General features: G+C 33.5%; 1 protein-coding gene across 2 annotated transcripts in view; it reads right to left on the bottom strand.

Moving 5' to 3' along the window:
* Window positions 1-23,318, bottom strand: part of LOC145287914 (uncharacterized) — a 1,114,340-nt gene that overhangs the window by 857,888 nt on the left and 233,134 nt on the right. For both annotated transcript variants that reach the window (XM_080135863.1, XM_080135862.1), the window contains exon 2: window positions 1,508-1,560. In XM_080135863.1, the coding sequence (XP_079991989.1) occupies window positions 1,508-1,560 (53 nt within the window). The remainder of the gene's footprint in view (window positions 1-1,507; window positions 1,561-23,318) is intronic.

Genomic DNA, 23,318 nt, shown 5'->3' with positions numbered 1-23,318 from the left:
AATCAATTGTTTTATTAAATTCTCGCAAGTAATACATGCAAAAATAGCAATAAAACGTTTTTCTTGCAGGTCAAAAGAAAACATTTCGGCCTGAATTCCCCAAGAAGTAGAGGCTATTGAAACTATCTACAACATGTTTGATATTGAGCCTCCCAAAATCACACCAGAACCACGACGTTGGGAAGGAAAAGGAAAATCACTGAGCCGTTTATGGTGCACCCAAAGAGGAAAAAATACTGATACACCGTCCAGAGTGATCAGCTTGGGAAGGTATGTTGTGGCAGAACTAACCTATGTTACCTACTAATGGACTATTCTAATCTCAATAAATACCAGAAGACTAAGTTCTAAGGGGTCAGTCGTACTGGACTTGTGGCTGAAATGTGATGTTTGCTTATATGCTGCACTCAAATTAATTGTCTTTAGTCAATGGAGGGAGAACCCCTTTTATACTAAGGCAATTTTATTTTTGCAGAATGCCCCGTTTGAGGGGAGCTGGTTATCTCCTACATTAAACCGACCTTGTGTCACATTTTGTTTCACGGGAAACAAATAACTAGTTGATATCCGGTGGATCAACCGAGGTCATCTGTCGGCTATGGCGAACAAACCACCTATTGTATACTTTGCAATATGTGTTACTTTATTTTGGCGTCCTGGTTTTCTTTGCAAACCTTAACAGGGCTATAATAAAAAAAAATGTATGTTTTTAGTCTTTACTTAAAAATTTTTTTTGTATATATTTTTTTCAGAATGATTTTATACTACAAAAAATATATTTTAAAAGTTTACATGTCTTCACCGTTAAATGTTTTTTAATATCTTGTAATAAAAAATACATTTTTAGTCATTATATTGAAATGTTTTTTAAAGCTTACATGAAAAATATTTTCTTTGAAATGTTTTTTTTTTTTTATTAGACATCATAAAAAAACGTGTCCAATAACGAATTTTCTCCAAAACAAAAATAAAATAAATAAATAGATAAATAAATTAAAAAATTAATTTGCCGGCACCATTTCAAAAGATTAAAAAAAAATATTTTGATTATAGCATATTTTATTAAAAATAAATCCATTCCAAACTAAGACGCATTTTAAAGTAAAAGTCAGCTTTGTATGTAGTCTTAAAATTGAATTGGAATTATGTAGGTATTAATCAGAAGGGCTTTTTCCTCATTATACACCAGCAAGACTTCCTCTAAACAGAAAGCAGAAGTCAAAATGAAATAAGTTTATTTAACATAAGCTGAAAATGAAACTGCCTTAACGTATTATTATGTAATAATTATAGACACTCATGAGTACGAAACTAAAACTTGAAAACAATGTTAGACTCAATGCTCACACTCCGCTTCTCTCTCCTATTATTATTTCCTTTTTAATTAAAATAAATTTGCCTATGAAGTTTAGAGCAATGTTGCTGACCATGAAAAAAATGTTGGTAACCGCATTCCCATGAAGATAAAAAACGAGGCAAATTATTGAAATGAATCGAAATGACTTACCATCCGATGAGAGAAAGAGACGCTGTTGCTCTTCTTACAGCAATTATTATATCCTGAAAGAAAAAAAGAAACGAATTAGTTACCAATAAAATTTAATTAAAAATTTTAAGTAATACTTGCTTTGAATTTTTTCTGACTTTTTTGTTTTGTTTTGTTTTTTTTTGATGGGGGGCTTTTTTTTTTCATTCCCCCCATGCGTGCGTGTGTGTTGCCTTTGCAAAAGGTTAAAGTTAGACACAAGGTTGGTTTTTAATGGAGCGAAAATCCAGCTCTACAAAAATGGAAACACAGAAGAATTCAATGGGAACAAAAATGTTTACTTCTGTGAGAATCGACAACTAAATAGAAGAAATAGAAACTCATCAACTGCTTGTCGGTTGGATTGTGCCGAGAGGCAGAAAGAGGGAGGAGGGCATGTAAACCGGATCCAAATTTTTGACACACACATGAAAAAAAAAAAGATTTACAGCTAGGTACAAGTAAGATCTGAGATATCATAAGAAAGGGGTGCATGTTTGTCCTAATGGATAACATTGCAGACTATAGAATCATGCTGTGATCATTTGAAATGCTATCAGCTCTGACATGTTCATTTACAGACTAATACTGTTGAGAAAGGCATGAACACAAAGAATGGTGACTTGTTTTCAACTAATTGTATATACAATAGGAACATAAGTGAGATCTGAAACTGCATATCTTCAACTGAAAATGGTAGTTGAAATTCTGCCAAAATGTCAAATTTAACTGAACTTTTCATAGTCAAGGCCATATAAGATGTGAGACTTCATCATCTACAATATGGACCAAGTAGTGAATCTTTACAACGAACAGAACCAAAGTTATTGCCAAAAGTGATTTTTACTTGTTCTTTGGGCTTAGATATTCCAAAATTAAATCAGTTTTAAATTAGATGACCGATGTTTTGATACAATTTTGTCATGATTAGTTAAACGATGTGAACGCTATACTGTACATGAACAAGCAGATGCATATGTGACTGAATACATAACTTCCTTTGCGAAGATAATGAACGGTTTACAGCGGGTAAATAAATCGACCTGGTTAGAATTGCAATGACATTAAAACCATAATCCAAGTTTAATATCAAACAATTAGTCACAATTATTCACCATGTAAGTTTGTTTTCTGAAACTCGTAAGATTTTCCCTTTGTTCAGAGTCATAAAGCAATAAAAATGATCCTTTAAAATTTAAATTTCAAAAGTTCATAATGTTACATTATAGCTTTATTTTGTGCCAGATTTAGTGACAAAAAAAGACCGTCAGAAGTTAAGCTATGTTGAGCCTGGCCAGTACCAGATGGATGGCCATTTGGAAATATATGTAGGAGGATGTCAGCACTTTTATTATGACCCATGGCTACCAATTGTCTCAAGTCTGTCCTGCCATTGGATCAGGACAAGAGAATGTTGGCTCTGCTCAAATCAGCTTTAGTTTAAATAAACTCCTAGCACCTGTCATCAATTATGCCTAGAATGATCAAATTATTATTCTGACGGACAAACATTACTATTAAAAGATTACGTTTTTTATTTGTATGCAAGCAGATGTGATTGTTTGACAAAATAAAAATAGGTAGAGTAAACATTACTAAGGCAGTAGTTTTTATGATGTTACTAGATATGATACTAGAGTTCGAATTTCATACAAGTGTACAGAATTTCTTAAACTGTGTTTCATAAATTTAAAGAAATATAACAAAAAAATATTGCATCAATATAAAAAAAAAATGAGCCATCATGTTTTTGATAATCTGCAAAAAATAGACAATGCATCAATTCAAAGCGAGTTATTTTGCTTAAAGAGTTAATTTATAATGTTTTTGTAGTCAGCCCAACCACCCACCCACCACAGTGGAGTTACTATCTTTAAGAGCATATCTGAGAAAATTGACCACCTGTCTGCTCATCCTTCGGCTAACATTCATATTTGCAGTGACTTCAATGTCCATAATGTGGAATGTCTGACCCACTCAAATAAAACCGATGATGAGGGGAGGTTCTCTCATGATTTTGCCACTGCCTATGACCTCACTTAGATTGTTCATGAACCCACCCGTGTGCCTGATACTACCGGTCAGTATGCAAGCCTTCTAGACCTTTTCCACACAACTTCCCCTGAGCTATGTTCATGTTCAGTTCTAACTCCTCTGGGATCCTCCAACCACTCTGTTGTAGCAGTTAAGATAAAAATGAAATGTAATAAGTCTTCAGACGTACCTCTCCCCCGTACTGTATATCGATACTCTATGGCTGACTGGGATAGCTTCCGTACATTCATATCTGATCTACCTCTGCATTCCATGTTAAAAAAGGATGTGTCCTCTATAGTATCAGACTTGACCGAATGGTTAATTGTAGGCATAGACCGATTCATACCATCCAAAAAATTCCAACAAAAACCCAACAGCCAGCCATGATTCTCTCCAGAATGTACGGCTGCCATCGTGCACAGAAATCACTTTTTCCATAGCTACCAACGTAATAGATGTACTGAGACTAAAGCTGCTTTCAGGACTGCCAGCAACCACTCTAAAAGAGTAATAAAAAGTGCAAGAGAACTATATGCTCAGTCCGTTAAATCCAAAGTAGCTGAGCAGCGGCTTGGTTCCCACCAGTTTTGGCAAATAGCAAACAGGATCCTGAACAGAAGCATGCGTTCTATCCCAACCATCATCAATGGACCTGAGGTCATGTCAGAATCAGACAAGGCCAGACTATTTGCCAAGAACTTTGTAGCTAATTCTACTCTATGTGATAAAGGTCATCAACTCCCCGTATTTCCTCCTATAACAGACAACACGCTATGCAACATACAAATATCTGTGTGTGAGGTTGCCAAGCTAATAAAGAACCTTTATTCCAGTAAAACAACTGGCTCTGACGGCATTCTAGTTATAGTGCTGAAAAAGCTCTAACCAGAACTTGCTCCCATACTTACAAAACTGTTTAAGCGTTGCCTTAAAGAGAAATGCTTTCCAACACCCTGGAAAACCTCATCAGTATGCCCTGTATTTAAGAATTCAGGTGAAAAGTCATCTCCCTCTCAGTACAGGCCAATAAGTCTCCTGTGTGTCATGAGTAAGTTGTTGCAATCCATATTAAATAAAGAAGTAGTCAACCACCTCAACAGAAACAACCTTCTTAGTGATATGCAATATCTACAGCAGATGTGCTAACGTTTATATCTCATAGGATTAGTGAATCTCTTGAGAAAGGCTTCCTTTCTAGGGCAATTGCTCTTGACATATCGCAGGCTTTCGATAAGGTATGGCATAAGGGCCTACTTCACAAGATTTCAAGCTACGGTATCATTATCAATCATTAAATCATGTCTCTCCGCTAGGTTAATAAGAGTAGTGGTTTATGGATAGAAATCAGAGGCCCACAGTATTAATGCTGGAGTCCCTCAGGGGTCCATCCTGGGCCCAACTCTCTTTCTGATCTACATCAATGATCTTCCAAAACACATACTTAAATCATTCGTTGACATCTATGCTGATGACACAACCATCTATGGCAACACATCAAAGGCCGTAAATGACAAAGTTCTTTCTAATACTCTCTCCTCTGATCTTGAGCGCATGGTACAGTGGGGGAAGAGGTGGCTGGTCACTTTTAATGCATCCAAAACCAAGCTTCTATCTTTACATCATCAACGCTCTGATCTCCATTTGGCATCAATTGAAATGGATGGCTCTCGTCTTAGGGAGGCTCCACGTTTTGACAAGCTTCTGGGTTTGACCTTTATTCCTGATCTAAAATGGAACACGTACATCAGGTCTGTTGCCAAGGACGCTAGGAAAATGGTGGGATCTTTCTACCGCTCCAGAAGATATCTCACTACTGATGCAATTCTCTATCTGTATAAAAGCCAAGTACGTCCAAGGATGGAGTACCGCTGCTACATCTGGGCAGGAGCTGCTAAAAACAGCCTATCCTGCCTTGACGGAGTAAAAAATAGACTTCGTGGTTTGGTTGGGGATGCCCTTTTCTCTTCCCTGCAACCTTTCGCCCACAGAAAAGACGTTGCGAGCCTGTCTTTGTTTTATCGTTATTTCCATGGCAAGTGCTTGTCTGAGCTCCAATCTATGATTCCTCTCACCAATCTTTCCCAAAAAACACCAGTCTAGCTGAAACCACTCAATATTCCCCCCTCTTTATCTGTGCCTAAATCAAAATGTAGATTCCATGAACAAAGCTTCTTTCTTAGAACTGCATGCCTGTGGAACTCTGTTCTGTCTGCCTGCTTTCCACCTGACTAAAACTTGGATATCTTCAAGTCCAATATAAACAAATTCCTGACAAACTGCCCCCTTAAGTAAGACACTTTATCAAATCTCCAATACTAATGATTACTACAATACTATCTCATTGATTACTGTACACGCAATAACCCTTATCACTGAGTGGCCTCTGAGCCTTGATAAGTGGTTACCTCCTTGTAAAAAAAAAGTATGAGGGGCGTGCAATAAGTAATGCCCCTAACCCACTTCCAGTTGTCTGATCTAGCTGAAATTTTGCATGTGCAATGATTTATATCTCTACAGGTTATGTGCCAAATTACAGCTCTGAACTAATTGTGGTTTCTGTTTTACAGGTGTTTGAACTGAGTCAGGTGTGAAATGGAGCCTGTTGAATGTCGAGCAGTGATCTGGTTTTTATATTTGAAAGGACGCACACCACAGGAGACTTTTGATGAAATGAAAGAAACTTATGATGATAATACCCCATCATATGACCTTGTAAAACGCCGGCACTGTGAATTCAAACATGGCCAGAAGTCTGTGGAAACAGCTCTCAGACCTGGTCGGCCCCCTTCTGCCATTTATGAGGTATCTGTCCGTCAAGTTGAGGTTGCCATTTTTGAATATCGGTGCATTCCTATTCGCCAAATAGCCCAAGATGTCAAGATTAGTACAGGGTCTGTGGAAACTATCATTCATGACCATTTGCATATGCATAAGGTGTATGCCAGATGGATTCCCAGGTTATTCACACCATTCCAGAAGCGAGAACACGTTGAGTGCTTGAGGATGAATTTGGAGATGTGCCAAGACCATGAGTCAAAGTTTTTCAAAAGACTGATTACACAGGATGAAACCTGGGTCCATCACTATGATCCAGAGACCAAAGCCCAGTCAATGCAGTGGAAGCACTTGGACTCACCACCTCCAAAGAAGGTAAGGGTGCAGCCCTCTGCTGGCAAGGTCATGCTCACAGTCTTCTGGGACCTGGACGGAGTAGTGATGACAGATTTCTTGGCAAAGGTTACCAATTACAGGTGCCTATTATGCTTCATTTTTGAGGAAATTAAGAGAAGCTATCAAAATCAAGAGGCGGGGCAAGATCAGCAAAGATACCCTCCTCCTGCAGGACAATGCTCCAGTCCACAACTCACATGTCGCCAGATCAGAAGTTCGGGCATGTGGTTATGAAATCCTCCCTACTCTCCTGACTTTGCACACTCTGACTTTCACCTGTTCCCAGCCATGAAGTTGTTTTTGAAAAGAAAGAGTTTCCCAGATGATGCAGTCTTGATTTCTGAAGTCACATCGTGGTTGGAACAAATATAAAGTAGTTTTTTTTTGTTTGTTTCTTTTAAATATTGGTGGTGAAAATTTGTCAGCTCAACTGATACTGCCAATGATTATGGAATTGGCTATACAGAGTTACAATTTAATCAGAACTAATGTGATTTCTTACACATTCACACTATTTCCTCCTAGTTATCACTAAAGTAGAAACTTGTTTTCAACTGCACATATACAAGGAGTTGTCTATATAATAGATCTCCTTTGACATTAAATTACTCGAAATATTTGATTTGCAATAAAATATAATATCTTAAGTAATTGTTTACGCATTTTTGCTCATTTTTTATTGGAAATGTGTGAGGATTGATGAAAAGGATCCCAAATCACTTCAGGATCATGGTGAGGATGGTGTCATGAAATCTTATAAAGCCTACATATTTGTATATAACGATTATTAACATCTGCAAAGAATTGTTACTAAACATGTAGCTTCAATCAGCAGAAGAATTTATCAAGAGAAACAGTGTTCTCATCAGATAATAATTCCAATAATTCCATTTATTCTTTTATAAGGATTTACAAATATTTCTGTACTTCCGATTAATTTCAGAGAAGATTATCAGTCAACCAAAAATTCACACAACACAAAAGGTCAGATATTTAATGCAAACTTCCGCTTACTTGACAGAATTATAAAATGAATGCAACAAGAGATTCCGGAGGAAATCAAATTCCAAACTTTGAGAAAATAAAATTAACCAAAGACAAAATTAGTATTAATTCTGGATTTAATTTGCTTTTGTAAATATCAAAATCTCATAAAATGTCCTTTTTGAATAAAACAAAAAATTCCTAAAGAAAACTTTTGAAGAATTCATAATTCCAATAAGAATAATTGTTTTTATAGAAATGTGTTTGCATTTCAATTCTGATCCTTTTTTTTTTTTTTTTTTGTATACAAAAGAGAAAATCTAATCCTATTAAAATCAAGTGACAAAGAAATAAAAAAAAATTGTAATATTTTCAATAATAATAATAATAAATCCAATTGTCAAACAAATTATCAAAACTTTCAAAACAAGCATTTGTCCATCCCTTACATGAAAATTCTAATATATTCAGGACTACATAAGATTTTGTTGAATTCCGATTCATGAATCTTATGTTTGTGTTCATGTGAATTCACATAGCTGTTATTAACTGTACTAAATAATGGTCTGCTGAAGATTTTATTAAAATCAAGTGACAAAGAAAAGTTAGCTTTTTTAATAAAAAAAAAAGATACACCTTCCTTGAACAAAAACAAAACAAAAAAAAACAATAAAGTCACAAAATGTCAACAAGCCGCATGTGCGTGGTCCCCTTCTGATGCTGCATATGAGATGATGCCACAAAAAATAGTGAAGAAATGAATTGCCTTTACATTTTCGCCAAGTTTCAGAAAAATATAATGGATGGGGCAAAAGTTATGGGGTAAAAAGTGTCATTTTTTTACAATTTTGGGGCACTTGTGACCTCTTTTGAGCCCCTGGGGATGCAACAGAAATTTTCGCAAAAAAATTTTTTCTTTTTACTGTGCACATCTATTTAATGAAATACAATTTGTGGCAAAATTTCAGGAAAAACTAATGGACGGTTATCTGGCAATCGTCCGGAATAACGGACGCACAGACAGACGCCACTGAAAACATAGGTCCCTTTCCGATAAATCAGGGGACCAATATATTTACAATTGAATCAGAAAGTTTTAATCATGTGCCTAATAATAATAATCAGAGCAATAATAATACAGACATCTGTCAAAAATTTGAAAAACAAGGATTTGCCCATTCCATATCTAAAACTCCTAACATAATCAAAACTACATAAAAGTGCATTGGCTTCCAATTCATGCATCTTATATTCATATGAATATTGACTTCCAGAGAAATTATTATCAATTGTATTAAATGATGGCTTGCTCAAAATCCAAAATTAAATCCTGTTCGTCATTTACAGAGAGAAGAACAAATATATCAATGGAATATGTCTATGTAAGAAGGAGAATGACGTGTTGGTGGTGGTAGTGTGTTATAATTCTTCTGTGGAATGTTACAATATTACAATATTAAAAGCAAATTTGATCTTTTAAGAGATTTGTCAGGAAATGAAGAAAACAAAAATGGTAAACAAGAATATAAAAAAATAGAATGAGATTTATGAATGTGGATGACAAAATATTGCAGAATTTTGGTAAATTATTCAGAGATAATTAAGAATTTGTTTTAAGAAAAGAGAGAAAATAAACTTCTCAAGCCCATCAGCTAAGAAAATATTTACAAATAACTTAATCTGCGTTAAAGGTAACAAGACAATGCAAGTTCTCTTTACAACAAATGAACATTTGATTTTTTTTGTTTTGTTTGTTAACTTATATGAAACAATGTTTGAAGTGAATACAAAAATGTTTAATGCATTTTTAAATACTTGAGCATGTGAAAATATAATCAGAAAACATCTATATATTCCAGAGCCTAAACAGGGATTGTTTAAAAGGGAAAAGAGATAAAAGCATTAAACAATTGTCACACGGAAAAATTTGAAAATAATGAGTCTTTATTGACTGAAGAAAAAAAATCGATGCATTACTTTTTGAAGTGTGTGTAAATTTTAGCACCATTTGTTCCCTCAAGCATATTTTTCTTTTCATGATCGATATCCGATTTTAATTTAATCTGTTGTAACTATAATCACATGAACACACATTTCTATCAGATCATTGAAGTTAAGCAACGTTCAGCTAAGTCAAATATCAAACGGGTGACTATTTTGGAATACCAGACATTTTAAGCAAACACTATCAAGGTGTTTTGATCAGAGAGTGAATGGTTTTATTTTATGTATTTATACAGATAAAATCTTTATATTTAAATCAGATCCATTGTATTAAACTAAGGTTATAAGTGGAATTCATTTTTTCAGTTTTAAATGTATAAAAGTAATATTAGATGGAATTTTTTCACACTGGGTCAGAGGTTTATATTATACTGGATTGTTTGTGCATTAATGAAAAGGTCATTAGTTTAACGGATTCACGTATTGTAATTGCGTGGTATTGTTTCCGAAATTAGTCATGAAAGATTCTATTAAAATTATGATAGTTTATTTGTTTACTGTATCTGTTTAATATGTATTTTTTAAAAATTCCATTTGTAAACTGCAGAAACCGTTAAATAAGTATGCAAAATTACTTTTAGATTTCTTATAACAATGAAGCGTTTTTGTTTTACAATAACTTGAAAGCAGCAAATTTTACATAATTGTTCACTAATAAACTGAGATACTGAAGTTCAATCCTTGGTAGATTACTTGATTACTATAGTCAAGACCACTCAGTTACTTCAAACAAATATATCCCTTTCACGGCACATATTATAAAGAATTCACAATAAAACATCAATACAAATGCAGATATTCCATACTTAATCTACACATTCAATGTTGAAAATTCTATTTCAAACTAAACCATGACAGACGAAGGGAAACGATGTCCGAGAGTGAAGCGTTAAAAATCAAATGAAAAACTTCTAAGAGCTTTTTATAGAGATGGTTGGACAATTTTAAAATAAGATACAACCGTTCAGTCTATGCATTCGTTGATGTAAATCCTATTCCTATTAAAAAATGAAAGCATACATGACCAAAAGAGAAAGCCTCTCCGAGATTAGAGGACACATTTATAACCTATTAACAATGAAGATTTGGTACCTATCTGTCCAAAACCTAGTTACTTGTATTGATATACTATTGTAGAATCTTTCAACTTTTAATTCGGAAAGTGTCATGAGATTTTCCTCCAAATCGTTACTTCCTCTTCGGGTCGGGTGGAGGGTTCCTATCTAATTGTTTGTACTAAAATCCTCATATGGCTTTTTCTTAGGATCGCGGGGAGGACTGTAATATCTGTTCCGTGATCATGATCCTCCTCCGAGGTATCATCTCTTCTGAACATGTGTTGGAAGGGGAACAGTGTAGTATATGTTATCACGAGATCATCCTTCGAGATATTACTCTTTGAGGGTAGTGTAGTATCTGTTTTGTTGTCATAAAATTATCCTCCCGGGCATTACCACCTTCTTGGGGAGAATAACATACATAAGCAATAAACTGTCACGGCTGTTCATTAGCAAAATCATATTACACTTACACTATATATACTAGCAAAATTAAAGATTGACAGACAAACAAACCCACACAAGATAGAATTGTAGAGAATGATAAAACTTTCCTTTGCTAATCTAAAATTGCGCCTTAGAGAAATGGTGATTTGAGGGGGTGGGGGAATATGAAGCATTTTACACCTGAAAAACCCGACAAAATTCTTCCCATCTCATTAAGCACACAGAACTACTTTTTTTTTTTTCCTTTTGTGCGCGTGATGATTGTCAATAATATTGTACGAGTGAATCAAAGGATTGTTTTTACAGGAAAAAAAAATGGGGAAACAGAAGAGGTGGAGTGACTAATGGGATTAACTTTATTTAATGAACAGCAGAGTAGACGATTTAAAAATAACTCCTTTAATAGATTAAAAATTTACTAAAATTCCAACCATTTTCAAAAAAGTTTTCCATCCATTAAGAGATTCTAGAATATTCTAAAAGTAAATACAGATCTTCTAAATAATGCCATGGTTTTTAGTCACTTAAGTGAAACTTGGAAGACTAACCCAGATTAGTTCAATACCAAAGAAACAATTATAAGAGTGGAATGTGTTTGTTCAGAAAAATATTAAGAGATTTTTCTTTTTTTTGCTTTAATACTAATGAGTCAAAGACTACTGAAGGATAAGGGTTAATGAGATAGTCAATTGGATGATGACCAAACACGATGGGCAGGATTTCATTGCGCAAGAGAGCTCAATAGGTATCTGTTAACATTTGATTTGAAAAAGATCATTCATAGTCAGCCATGAAACAGCTGTGTAATATTGTGCCACAAATGGAAAGTTCTACTTAGTTTTAGACCTACTGGAGGAAGGAAAATTTGCTTTGCAGTGGTTGTAGCTAGACGAATTATTGTTGTAATTTTAACTCAGCTAAGAACCTACTATAAAAATACTGATAATGAAGAAAAAGATTAGCAGCATCTCTAATGGTTCAGAATTTTTTAGATAAAGATTGATAATATTTATTTTTTGGATTACTGCTCTCATTGCGGATGTTATTTTAACATTTCAGCCAATATGCATCATCAAACTGAGGAATCTATAGAGAATTTAGAACAAAATCCTCTATTCAATCCATGGGAGTAGCATGGGAGTAAGGCGCAATTACATTGACACACCGGTTCTTGCCAAATCACCGAAGTTAAGCAATGTTCAGCCTGGCCAGTACCAGATGGGTGACAGTTTTGGAAGGCTAGGCACTGTATGTATCTTCTGGAAAGGTTGGACATGGGGCCAGCACCCTCACCCCCAAAAAAGAACTCCTCGTTACAAAAAGCATTTACAACGTTGTAGATGGCCTATGCCCCTCCGGAGGCTCAAGGCTATGGATGGACGGATGGATGGAGTAGCTTGCTCCCATTTTGTCAGCCAAATGAGTCTTAAGTAATTCATAATTGTATTCTTAGTATCACCTGTACTGAGAATTGAGCCTTAAACTTCCAGAAGACGTCACGTGGAGCTGATTAATACTTAGCACCTTTATCTACTGCACCATGGGTCCTTGTGCAAGACTCAGATTTATTGAAGATTAAATCTGAGGAGTATAAAGTGCATGTGCAAACCAGGAGACTTTGATGGCAGGACTTCGTTTAAAGAATGGAAATGTAAATAAAGACCTGACCAGAGATAGGTTAGTTTGGAAGTCAATTTTTAAAAAGCTGTCCAACACAAGCTAACATGTGATGGTGATGATTATGACGGTTAAACCTAAAAAAATTTAACTTGGTGTTCATAAAAACAAAACAGTAAGTTATTAGTTATTATTCAGAGTTTTCTAATATTTAAAAACATGTTGGATAGGTTAGTTCACTCTGAAAAAACTAATCTTACACAGATTAGGAGTTACATTGTAAATGAAGGGTCCATAAAGGTGACACGATTATAGTAATATTTTTACTCAACGTTCTTTTTTCTTTTTAAGACAGACAAGGAAAAAACATTAGCAAATTTATTTTTAAATAATGAACTAATTGGCTCCTACTAATGTAACGATATTTAACGTTATGTAGAATCAGGTTAGTGAATGAAATAATCAGATCTGAAATTCAAGACTGGGTTGTTTGGACAGTAAATTCGATTGATAAATTATTAAAACAAACATTTTGTATTTTGTTTACAAAACAAGTGTAAAAAAATAAAAATAAAAGAGATGCATACTTCATTTGGAAAAACAAGGCCGTCCTGCGTTTTGCTACCGATATTGGGGTCATTTAAGGGGCCAGCCGAACAAAGAGTGTAAAAGTAAGCAAAGTTAAAACTTAATTTCATTCATTTCGAGTTCTTGTTGCATTCTAATGCTGTCCAAAGTAACAATCGATTGCTAAAAGAAACCAAATAAGTTAAGGTTTCCAGTGTATTTTTTATATAACGTGACATCTTTATGAATTACAAGCCAATCAGCTCATCAAAGATAGTTGCACCATAACACATAACCATAAGAAGGAACATCACACATAACACTTTGAAGGACATTACAAGAATTTATATCTGGAATCCAGTTATAAACGAAACGAAGGGCCACTATCTTACAGAAGAGCAAATGACAATTTAAATAACTCCGGCTGGAGAGTTGAACACATCAAATGCTTGAATTTATGAATTGATGAAAATTGATAATTTAAAAAAGTGAAAAATGTTTATGCATTTTTTTTTTAAACATTTATCTTTTTCAGTTTAATTTTTTTTAGATAAAAATTTTTTTTTTTTAAAATCATGAAAAACAAACTTCATCCTCTTTAAAATCAAAATGATATATATATTACTAGGACAATTATCTTTCCAGGAGAGGTAAAATTAATTGCAAAAACAAAGCAGTTTGTATCACTTCATTTCTACATATGTAGATATATATCAAAATAAAATGATACCATACATTATGTTTATAATCCTTATCAGATTTTGATCCTTGAAAATTAATGAATTTTAAGGCTTAAGTTTAAGGGGGCATAAAAAATTGAAATGCATGTAATCTTGCTTAATTAGCATCTAATAACTATGGATTCTTGTGCATCATAGTACTGAACCAAAAACAGATGAGCAGGGCACGTAGCCAGAAAACATGGCAACAGATAGTCCATTAGAACAACGGAATGAACACCTTGTGAACACAAGAGACCAAAGAGAAAACCAAGAACGAAATGGAGGGATGACTTGCTACAACACATGGGTCCAACATGGCAGCGGATAGCTCGGGTCAGAGATAGATGGCTAAAATCCAGGGAGGGGTTCATCATTGAGTGATAAAACCCTTATTGATTGATTGATTTGATTTATTGAACTATGGATTAAATTCTATGCAAATCTGAAATATTTGAATTTTCAAATGAAATATAGTGTCCCTATAATGCCCTTTAAGAACCATTTCACAATATTCCAAAGAATATTAAACTAATTGAGGTATATTACCTATTAAAATTTCACAAAATCTAAAGTTTCACGAAAAGCTTCAACACTGTTGACCCCTTTGGTATAAAACTAAATACAGCCCACTTTACGATCTTGCCTGCCTCACAGTTGTTTTTCAAAATTCATAACGATCGGTTAATTCGTTTATGAATGAATCCTACATATACAAATATATAACTTTATTTAACTTTAAAGGGAAGTATACAACTTATTACACATTTGGAGTCTAGAGTCAAACTATTTAAAATTAAATTAAAAGAGTCGAGAATTTGGACAACCACATAAAAGGAACTTCCCGAGGTTCATTCGGAAAGAGCCATATCCAAATAAATAAAGTTGTTTAGTGTAAAGAGATCTTTGGATGAAACCCAGAAGAAAAAAAATAAAAAATAAAAAGATGTTCATGCGCTTGGAAAGGAATTGGGCAACAAGGAATGAAATCAGCATCTTTTCATCTGAAGAAATTATACCAAAGTCTTCTTTGGGAAAGTTCTTCAGATTCAAAACTAATAAATGTACAAGAACAGACAGGCAGAAGAAAACCGTTTTCATGCAGTCTTTACTCAAACCATTTTTGGAGAGAATGGATGAAAGGTTGAAGGTAATAAAATTGAAGAAATAACATGTTAGATTTTCGTTTTTAAAATTATAAAGTGCCATCATGATATGGAGAGACTAAGGGATAAACGGTCACAATTAGCATGCACCTGCTGCAAAGAAACAATAGTCGTATTTGGCCGTGAACCCAGAACCATATGATTATGAGGCAAGGGTGACTATGTAGCAGTCTTGTTATGGCCAAATAAAAGGAGACAGTTTTTACTTAAGAGTCAGTTTTGTATTGGATGCTACGTCATTCGCATGTGTTTCTGATAGGTGTTATTTATCTCTCGTGTTGTCAGTGAAGAGAAGAGACAAGAACTACTGTTAGTGCTGATATTACAAGCAAACATAGTCATTGCCAGTGATGAAAGGGGTTACTTAACAAAATACATCTAAAAGTCCCTGGTCCATTCTCGGGTTTCGGCACCATAACCAAACGTCTTTCATAAAACAAAATATCTCAAATAGCTCTAAATCCTTTTGGGCTCACATTATCCCCAAATTGATAATCTTTGTCAGCCTACCCAGTTCAAACTTTACCAATTTTGTAGAACTTAATCTTGGAAAAAATTAATTTGCTGAATAACCCATATTTAAGAGATGCAACTCATAAATTCCAAGTTGAATATTAGTTTCAAAATTTGATTTACATTCAATATTTAAGTAACTAGAATTGCACTGGAATCGATGTCTTACATCCTATCCTCAAGCCTATATTACCATTTTTAGTTTTTATTAAGTATCACAAAATGATTTTTACTTTTCAATACTAAAAACAACACTTTAAGTATACGTAGAGTTGTAAGATACTAAAAAAAATAAATAACACAAAATTTATCTTGGTATCTCAATTAGTTTCTGAGTTATGGCCGTTCAAAGTTAGTCGGACATAGAGTAATGTGTGATGCTAAACAAACAATTCACAAGCAGAGCATAACTGAAGATAACTGTTCAAAGAAATAATAAAAAGAAAAAAAAATCATGTCACAAAAATATGTGCAAAAATTTGGAATGTTTATTGCTTTTCTTTCAATTTGTAATCATTATTTGGATTCTTCCAATTACTGTTCTTATCCTGAGTGTTATTTTCACAAGGTTTTGGTTGATGTAACCTCTGACCTTTTTCAGGTGTATTTTGTCAAACTCGGAAAACTGCATGGAATTTCAAACAGAATCCTTTTTTTAATCCATGAGGATAGCATACTCTCGTTCTATTAGCCATGACTGGGTAGTTGTCCTAAGTAATTCGCAATTATATTTTGAGTGTCTGGGGACTAAACCTTCAATCTCCAGAAGAGTGTAACTTATAAGTGAATTAAACAAGTACTTTATCCACTGCGCCAGGGGTTCTTGCAGACAACTTAGTTTGAATTTTTAGGTGCCTTAAAACTATTTTATTTTTACATGTACAATCTTACTATATATCACTATTACATATTTATATATATATATATATACATATATTTTTTTTTTTTTTTTTGATTTCTAAGTTTAAAATTTCAGAGTAGGATTTACCCTGCATTTTTTTTTTTTTTTACTGTGCTAAATAAAATAGATTTAAATTTTTCCGAATTATCTGAAGTCATAAACTACTATTCGGTTATATCATTTCGAATGAAACGATCTTTATTGAAATAAAGTCTTAATGTCTCTTTAATATTAAAGATGGAACAAAAAGAAATCCATCACAAAGCTGATATTCTAATAAAAAAGCAGATAAAAGATCTTAAACAAATAATTACATTTTTGGACAAAATGATAAGAAAAAACTAATTACATTTTATTTTTAAATGAGCAGGATTCCCAACATTGTTCGAGGCAACTTTCCGCATACCTTGGTTTCCTCCTCCCTCTTTTTTCTCTTTCTGGATGGATACGCTTACACACTTTTACAGATTACGATTTTGTGTAAAGGAAATAAGATCAAAAAAAAAAAAAAAAGCTTAGAGTTATTACTTTTTAGTTAGCATAAACAGCCCCCTCCTCCCTGACGATTATTCATGATTCTAAACTGTGCCATTTTACATATTACTCATCCGGGGCAACACCGATTAAGAAAATACCAATTTTATGGATATTCGTTTCATAACTTTAAAGTTTTAGCTGGACATACAAAAATGTACACACGATCGTTCTATGATAATAATAACTAGCAGGACGCGTGTACCGGTGTTGTCTGGTGGAATTATGCCCCTCACATCTGTATATAAAAAAAAAAAAACTACTACGGTTGTTATGAGCCACTGCTGGTTCAGTAAAATAGCGGACACTGGTGCCTGCAGCCAAAAAGAATTACCATGATGAAGTAACAACGTTAGTATCAATAAACCCATTCTTAACATGGGGATTTAATTATGTGCTGTAATTATTTTGTGCTTTCAACTAACCTGTCTGCAGACCCGAACAATGATTCCCATAGCCTTTAAATTTTTCCTTTTAACTTTGTCGCAATTTTTTCTGGCGATTATCATCGAGTACACTGAGTAATGTTCAGATTAAAAAAGAAATTTAAAGCAGTATTTTTAATGACTGTAATAATTGTGGATCAATTTGTAATGATAACGTTCTAATAAATGAAACACACACTTTGTTTTTTCCACGTCAATTGTTAATGCTGCCCCTAACATTTAAATGTTTTCCTTTTCTGTTAGTAAGGTGTATACATTCTTTTCCAAGGTAATGTGAAAGCATGTAATCTGTGATAAGCGTCATAGAATTATGTGAAAAATTGAAAATGAAAAATCTTAATGCTAGTGACAGCATTAGTAATGGGAATGGCCAAAAAAGTGTGTGTTCACTGTTTATAATTCCAAATTTAAGCTTGTAAGCGCTGATAACCACCTGTAAAATTTACAAATAATTGAAAAAAAAAAAAGGAAAGGAAATGGTAAAGGTAGCATTATTTACGTCCACCAAATTTTTTTTTTTTTTTTTTAATTATTTTGCAATCTGACAGTTATGTGTTTTAAAGGTTCTAAAAGTGTCAAAAAACTAACCCTGATTGAGTTGCCATACTCTACTAAATATTTGAAGCTAAATCTTTAAGAAAAAAGGCCAAAAAAAGGCCAAATTGATAACTATAGCCAGATTTTCACAAACAGGAAAAACAAAGAGTGTGTGCATAAATATACAAACATTTATTTGACATGTCATTATAGTTATATTTTGTGTGCTGGTGATGTTTTAAACCGACGCATTTCATATATTTCTATATATTGAAGAGTTTCACTTCTAAATAATCATGTACTTGTTATTATAATTTGTTCCCCCCCCAAAAAAAAAAAAAATTACAGAATTCTATTAAAAGAAATATTTTGCGCAAATAAAATAGTTGGCCAAAAATAAATTTGTTTTATTTTGTTCAATAAACTTCCGTATTATTTGTTTCGGTATAATATAAAGAATGTAAATATTTGTGAGCTGACCTCTTCAATTCATTCCAGAGTTAATCATTATAGTTATATTTTGTGTGCATGTAGATATGTGAGCTTTTACACCGATGCATTTCATATATATGTTTATATATAGAAGAGTTTAACTTCCAAATAATCGCATATTTTTTATGATTCGTTCAAAAAAAAAAAAATAAATAAAAATGTAATTTTATTAAAAACTATGTTGCAGAAATAAAATAGTTGGCAAAAATAAATTCGTTTTATTTAATTCAATAAAATTCCGTATTTTTTACCTATAAATATCATCAAATCGCATGGAAAAGATAAAATAATTTACGAATAAACTTTGTATATTTTTAATTTGTTTCGTTTTGTTTGTTTTTTTTTTCTGGAGAAATCTTAAGATAAAAGACGCAAATATTGGGGAACTAAATTTTTAATATATAAATATATATAAAATGCAGTTTGTAAACTTGATCAGGTATTTTTTTACAACCTGCCCTAGCATAATATAAACACTCCCAACCTCTCCATGTTAAGAACGGCTTCCAGAATAAATAACCCCTACCTCCCTATGTTAAGAACAGATTTTGAGGTTGGGGGTGTTTATTCCGAAAGCCGTTCTTAATATTGGGAGGTAAGGGATGTTAATACTGCGCTGAGCCAGGTCGTAAAAAATACTCTTGATTGCAAGGGCTGTTCAATTTATTTGTTGTTTTGATGTAGACATCGTAATATGTCTAGTAGTGACATCATATTTTAATGTTAGTAAGCGTTTGTTTATAAAGGGAAGAACTGGATTCCAGAATATGAGTTTTTTGAGCTTAACCAATCAGAGTGGACAGTTTTTAGCGAGGGAGCCTTTATTGTTTATAAATTGGAAAGATTATGTTAGGTCTATGCATCTATGACCCAGTTACAATCGGTGTAATTACAGAATCTGTGTAGAATTCATTCCGGTGATAACTGGTAGCAGTGGTAGAACTAAATATTTAGAGAGAAAAATAGAGACTTCTTCCTCTAAAGATGTTGCGATTGTGATAGTGTTGCTCATTATTATCACGACTGGTTGTGTCTAAAATGGTGTTCAAAAGCTACATAAGATAGTGGCTACTAGCCTAGATGTATTGAATTTGTATGTGGCATCTGTGGTTGCAAATCTACGATACTTTGGTCCAGAGGAGAATTTCTGCAGTCATTTCATTATATAATATATGGAGATAATAAGATTTCCGTATCATAAGATTTTGATGGACGAGAAACATCAATTGATAAATATTCCACACATTTTGAATTAAATTTGAAGTGTCACAAAATAATTCATTTCATATTTTCAACTATAAAAAATTAAAATAGCTGACTTTCTATTTCAATAAATAATAAATAAATAGTGAATAATAATAAAAAAAAAATGTGTAATTCACTTAGAGATAAGAAACAGACATGAAAAATTGTCTCAATTTTCGTGATATTGAGATTATTAATGCAGTTGGAATCTAATAAAACGATATTTTATTTATTCAAATAAATAAAGAAATATGTAAGGAGAAAAGATGAAGGGTAATGTTTAAAAGTCACGGTAAAAGAACGAGAGAAAAAGTCTGTATAAGCAACAAATGTTTTATGTTGTCTTTTGTTATATATTAAACAAGCATGGATACTTGGCGTTGCCCAGATGGCCATGAAGTTCGGTTTGGACACAGTTGCTATACTAAGGATTCAGCAACCCTTACAAAAGACCGGAATCGCCCCCCCCCAAAAAGGAATAGGTGATAACTTCCTCTAAAAAAAAATAAATGAATTAAAAATATAGCTGCATAAGGCAGGCTTGAACCTGAAATGTGACAGAGGTAAAGAAGGGAAAAACATTTCTGGCAAACGCTTTTGCTCATAGGATAACGGCGACTTATGACATCAAGACCCTACAAAATAACGTTTTTAAACATAGTTTCAGTTTGATACAAGTGAGTGACTTGCTAAAATGGTGACGCAAAATGTAACCCTCCTTGCAAGAAATAATCCAGTTGATTACCATAGAATTAATCTTATTTTTCTAATTTTCACATATTATTCATTCGAGATATCACTCTTTCAGATGGTACTGATTTTGACCCGGTTTGATGCGGCTGACAAAAGTTTTTAGTGGGCATACAAACACACACACACACCGACGTTTGATATTTATACAATGGACTAGCATGGGTACTTGGCGTTGCCCGGGTGGAAAGAAGTGGTATAGTAAGGTTATTGAGCAACCAACCCCCCAATCCTTAAAAAAACAATTTTCTTCAATCAAAATAACAGCAAGTGCCTGTGCAAAAAAAAAAAGAAAAAAAATACCTGCAGTAGGCAGGTAGTCTCGAACCTGTAATTAGTGTTCGTTGCATGTATCGAAAGTTTATGGTAGACATACAGACATACACGTTACCTTCTATATATTAACTAGCCATACCCGGCCATGCATTGCTAAGGTTCAGTTTGTGTAAATGGAACCCTCCCTCACCAAAGAAAAAAAAGATAAAATCCATTTTTTAAGAAGGAATTAGTGTGGCAAACTATTTTTTTTTTTCATTATAGAAAAATATCTTTAATTAACAAAGGAAATAGTTTACATATTTATTTATTTGCAGACTTATCCTCATCTCTTATAGTCATTGTTTCATGGCAATCTCTGTATATGTAAGTTTAGGCAGAATGAAAAGTAGGTAGATGAATTTTTTTGGTTTTGTGATAGCAATTTATCGTAGCCAGCCACATGGTAAAAAGACAACATGGACACAGAAACATGCAAGAGAAATAATAATCGGGTTGAGAGAAGAGCAAGCAGGAGAGTGAGAGAGGGAGAGTTGGGAAGAATATATATAGGAGGGAGAGAGAGAGAGAAAGGAAGAGAGATTGGAGATAAAAACTATTGTACATATTGTTGATGCAATAAAATGTTTGTTTTTTTTATTTTGGCTTAAAAAAGAAATGTAAAAAGCGATCAATCAAGTGAGCGAGAGAGAGAGAGAGAGAAAGAGAGGAAATAAAAACTGATGTAGATAATGTTGAGGTCCTAGAATGTTTTTTTTTATTTCGGCAGGAAAAGAAATCTAGAGAGGGATAGAGAGTTGGGAAGAATATATACAGAGAGAGAAATAAAGAGAGGAAATAAAAACTGCTGACGCCATGAAATGCTTGCTGTTTTTTTCTTCAGCAAAAAAAGAATATTACACGGCAATCAATATCTACACCAGTTTTTATTTCCTCCTCCTTTCTCTCACTCGCTTTATCTTTCTTTCATAGTCGAAAACCTATGCAGACAAGAAGTATAAAAAAGATTATAAAAAATGCCCTGTTAAGAAACACAGTAAAAGAAAACAGAAAAATAGCATCATGTAAAGTTCGCTAAGCTGCTCTAAAATTAAAAAATAAACAATGGTACCCATACATATTTTTTCGGGGGTTTTTGGGGGTGGGAATATTGGCAGTTGTTAATGTGTGCATAGGTAAATGTAAGTTTATCAGTATCTAAATTTATGTTTATGAGCGGTTATGTTTGCATTTGGTTTATTTTTTAAAACGATTGCTTTTTGTAAAAAGAGTGTCACTATATTTGAAAAGTTCTGGAGCGTTTGTTTATGTATTAAAAGGTAGATTCCGGAATAATCAAATTGTCAGCTCTCAGCCAATGAGAATGGGCGGAATTTTAGAAGGGAGAAATAATTATTTTTCAATCAGGAAATGGAAAGATTACGTTATCTCCATAAGTTTATGATTTAGTTACGAAGGGTGCAAGCACAATATCTATAGAATGTGTATATTTCCTCCTGGTCTTGACTGTGGCGGTAGGAGGACTTAATATTTAGAGGGAAAAATAGGAACTACTTCATCTAAAGATGCTGCGATTATGGTGCCGTTGCTTCTAGGATTAAATGTAGGGTTTTATTATAACGACTAAATGTGTCTAAAATGTCGTTCTAAAGTTACATAATATAGTGGCTAATTGTCTAGACATAATAAATTTGTATGCAGCATCTGTTATTGCAAACCTACTTTGGTCCAGTGGGAAATTTCTGCAATCAAAATATATATGGAGATCAGAAATTATTTCCATTTAAAATCCAGTTTGTATTATGCATGTAAAATTGAGAAAAGCATGATTGAAATGTGTCAACATTATGTGAATAAGCTAAATCAAAATGAAATGGCCGTTGAATTTGATCCGATGTGTTGATTTAAAAACGAAATTCAGACAACTCCTCATTTAATGTTTATTTATATAAATTAATATTTAACAACAACAAAAAAAAACATTAAGCACATTTTAATGCCCGATACAGATTTTATTTTAATCACATTCTTCTGTGACCGTGAAGCTTAAACATTGCTAGATAAAATATATTATAGAAAATTAAAAGCAAAAAACGAGTACTGCTGCCACATCTGGGCAGGAGCTGCTAAAAACAGCCTATCCTACCTTGACAGAGTACAAAATAGACTTCGTAGTTTAGTGGGGGGGTGCCCTTTTCTCTTCCCTGCAACCTCTCTCCAACAGAAGAGACGTTGCGAGCCTGTTTTTTTTTTATCATTATTTCCATGGCAAGTGCTCGTCTGAGTTCCAATCTATGATCCCTCTCACCAATCTTTCCCGAAAAACACC

The sequence above is a fragment of the Euprymna scolopes genome, chromosome 11 (genome assembly GCF_053919585.1).
Source record: "Euprymna scolopes isolate OS-2025 chromosome 11, ASM5391958v1, whole genome shotgun sequence".
Classification (NCBI taxonomy): domain Eukaryota; kingdom Metazoa; phylum Mollusca; class Cephalopoda; order Sepiida; family Sepiolidae; genus Euprymna; species Euprymna scolopes.
Note: the sequence above shows the minus strand (reverse complement) of the source record. Positions and strands in the feature narration are given on the sequence as shown.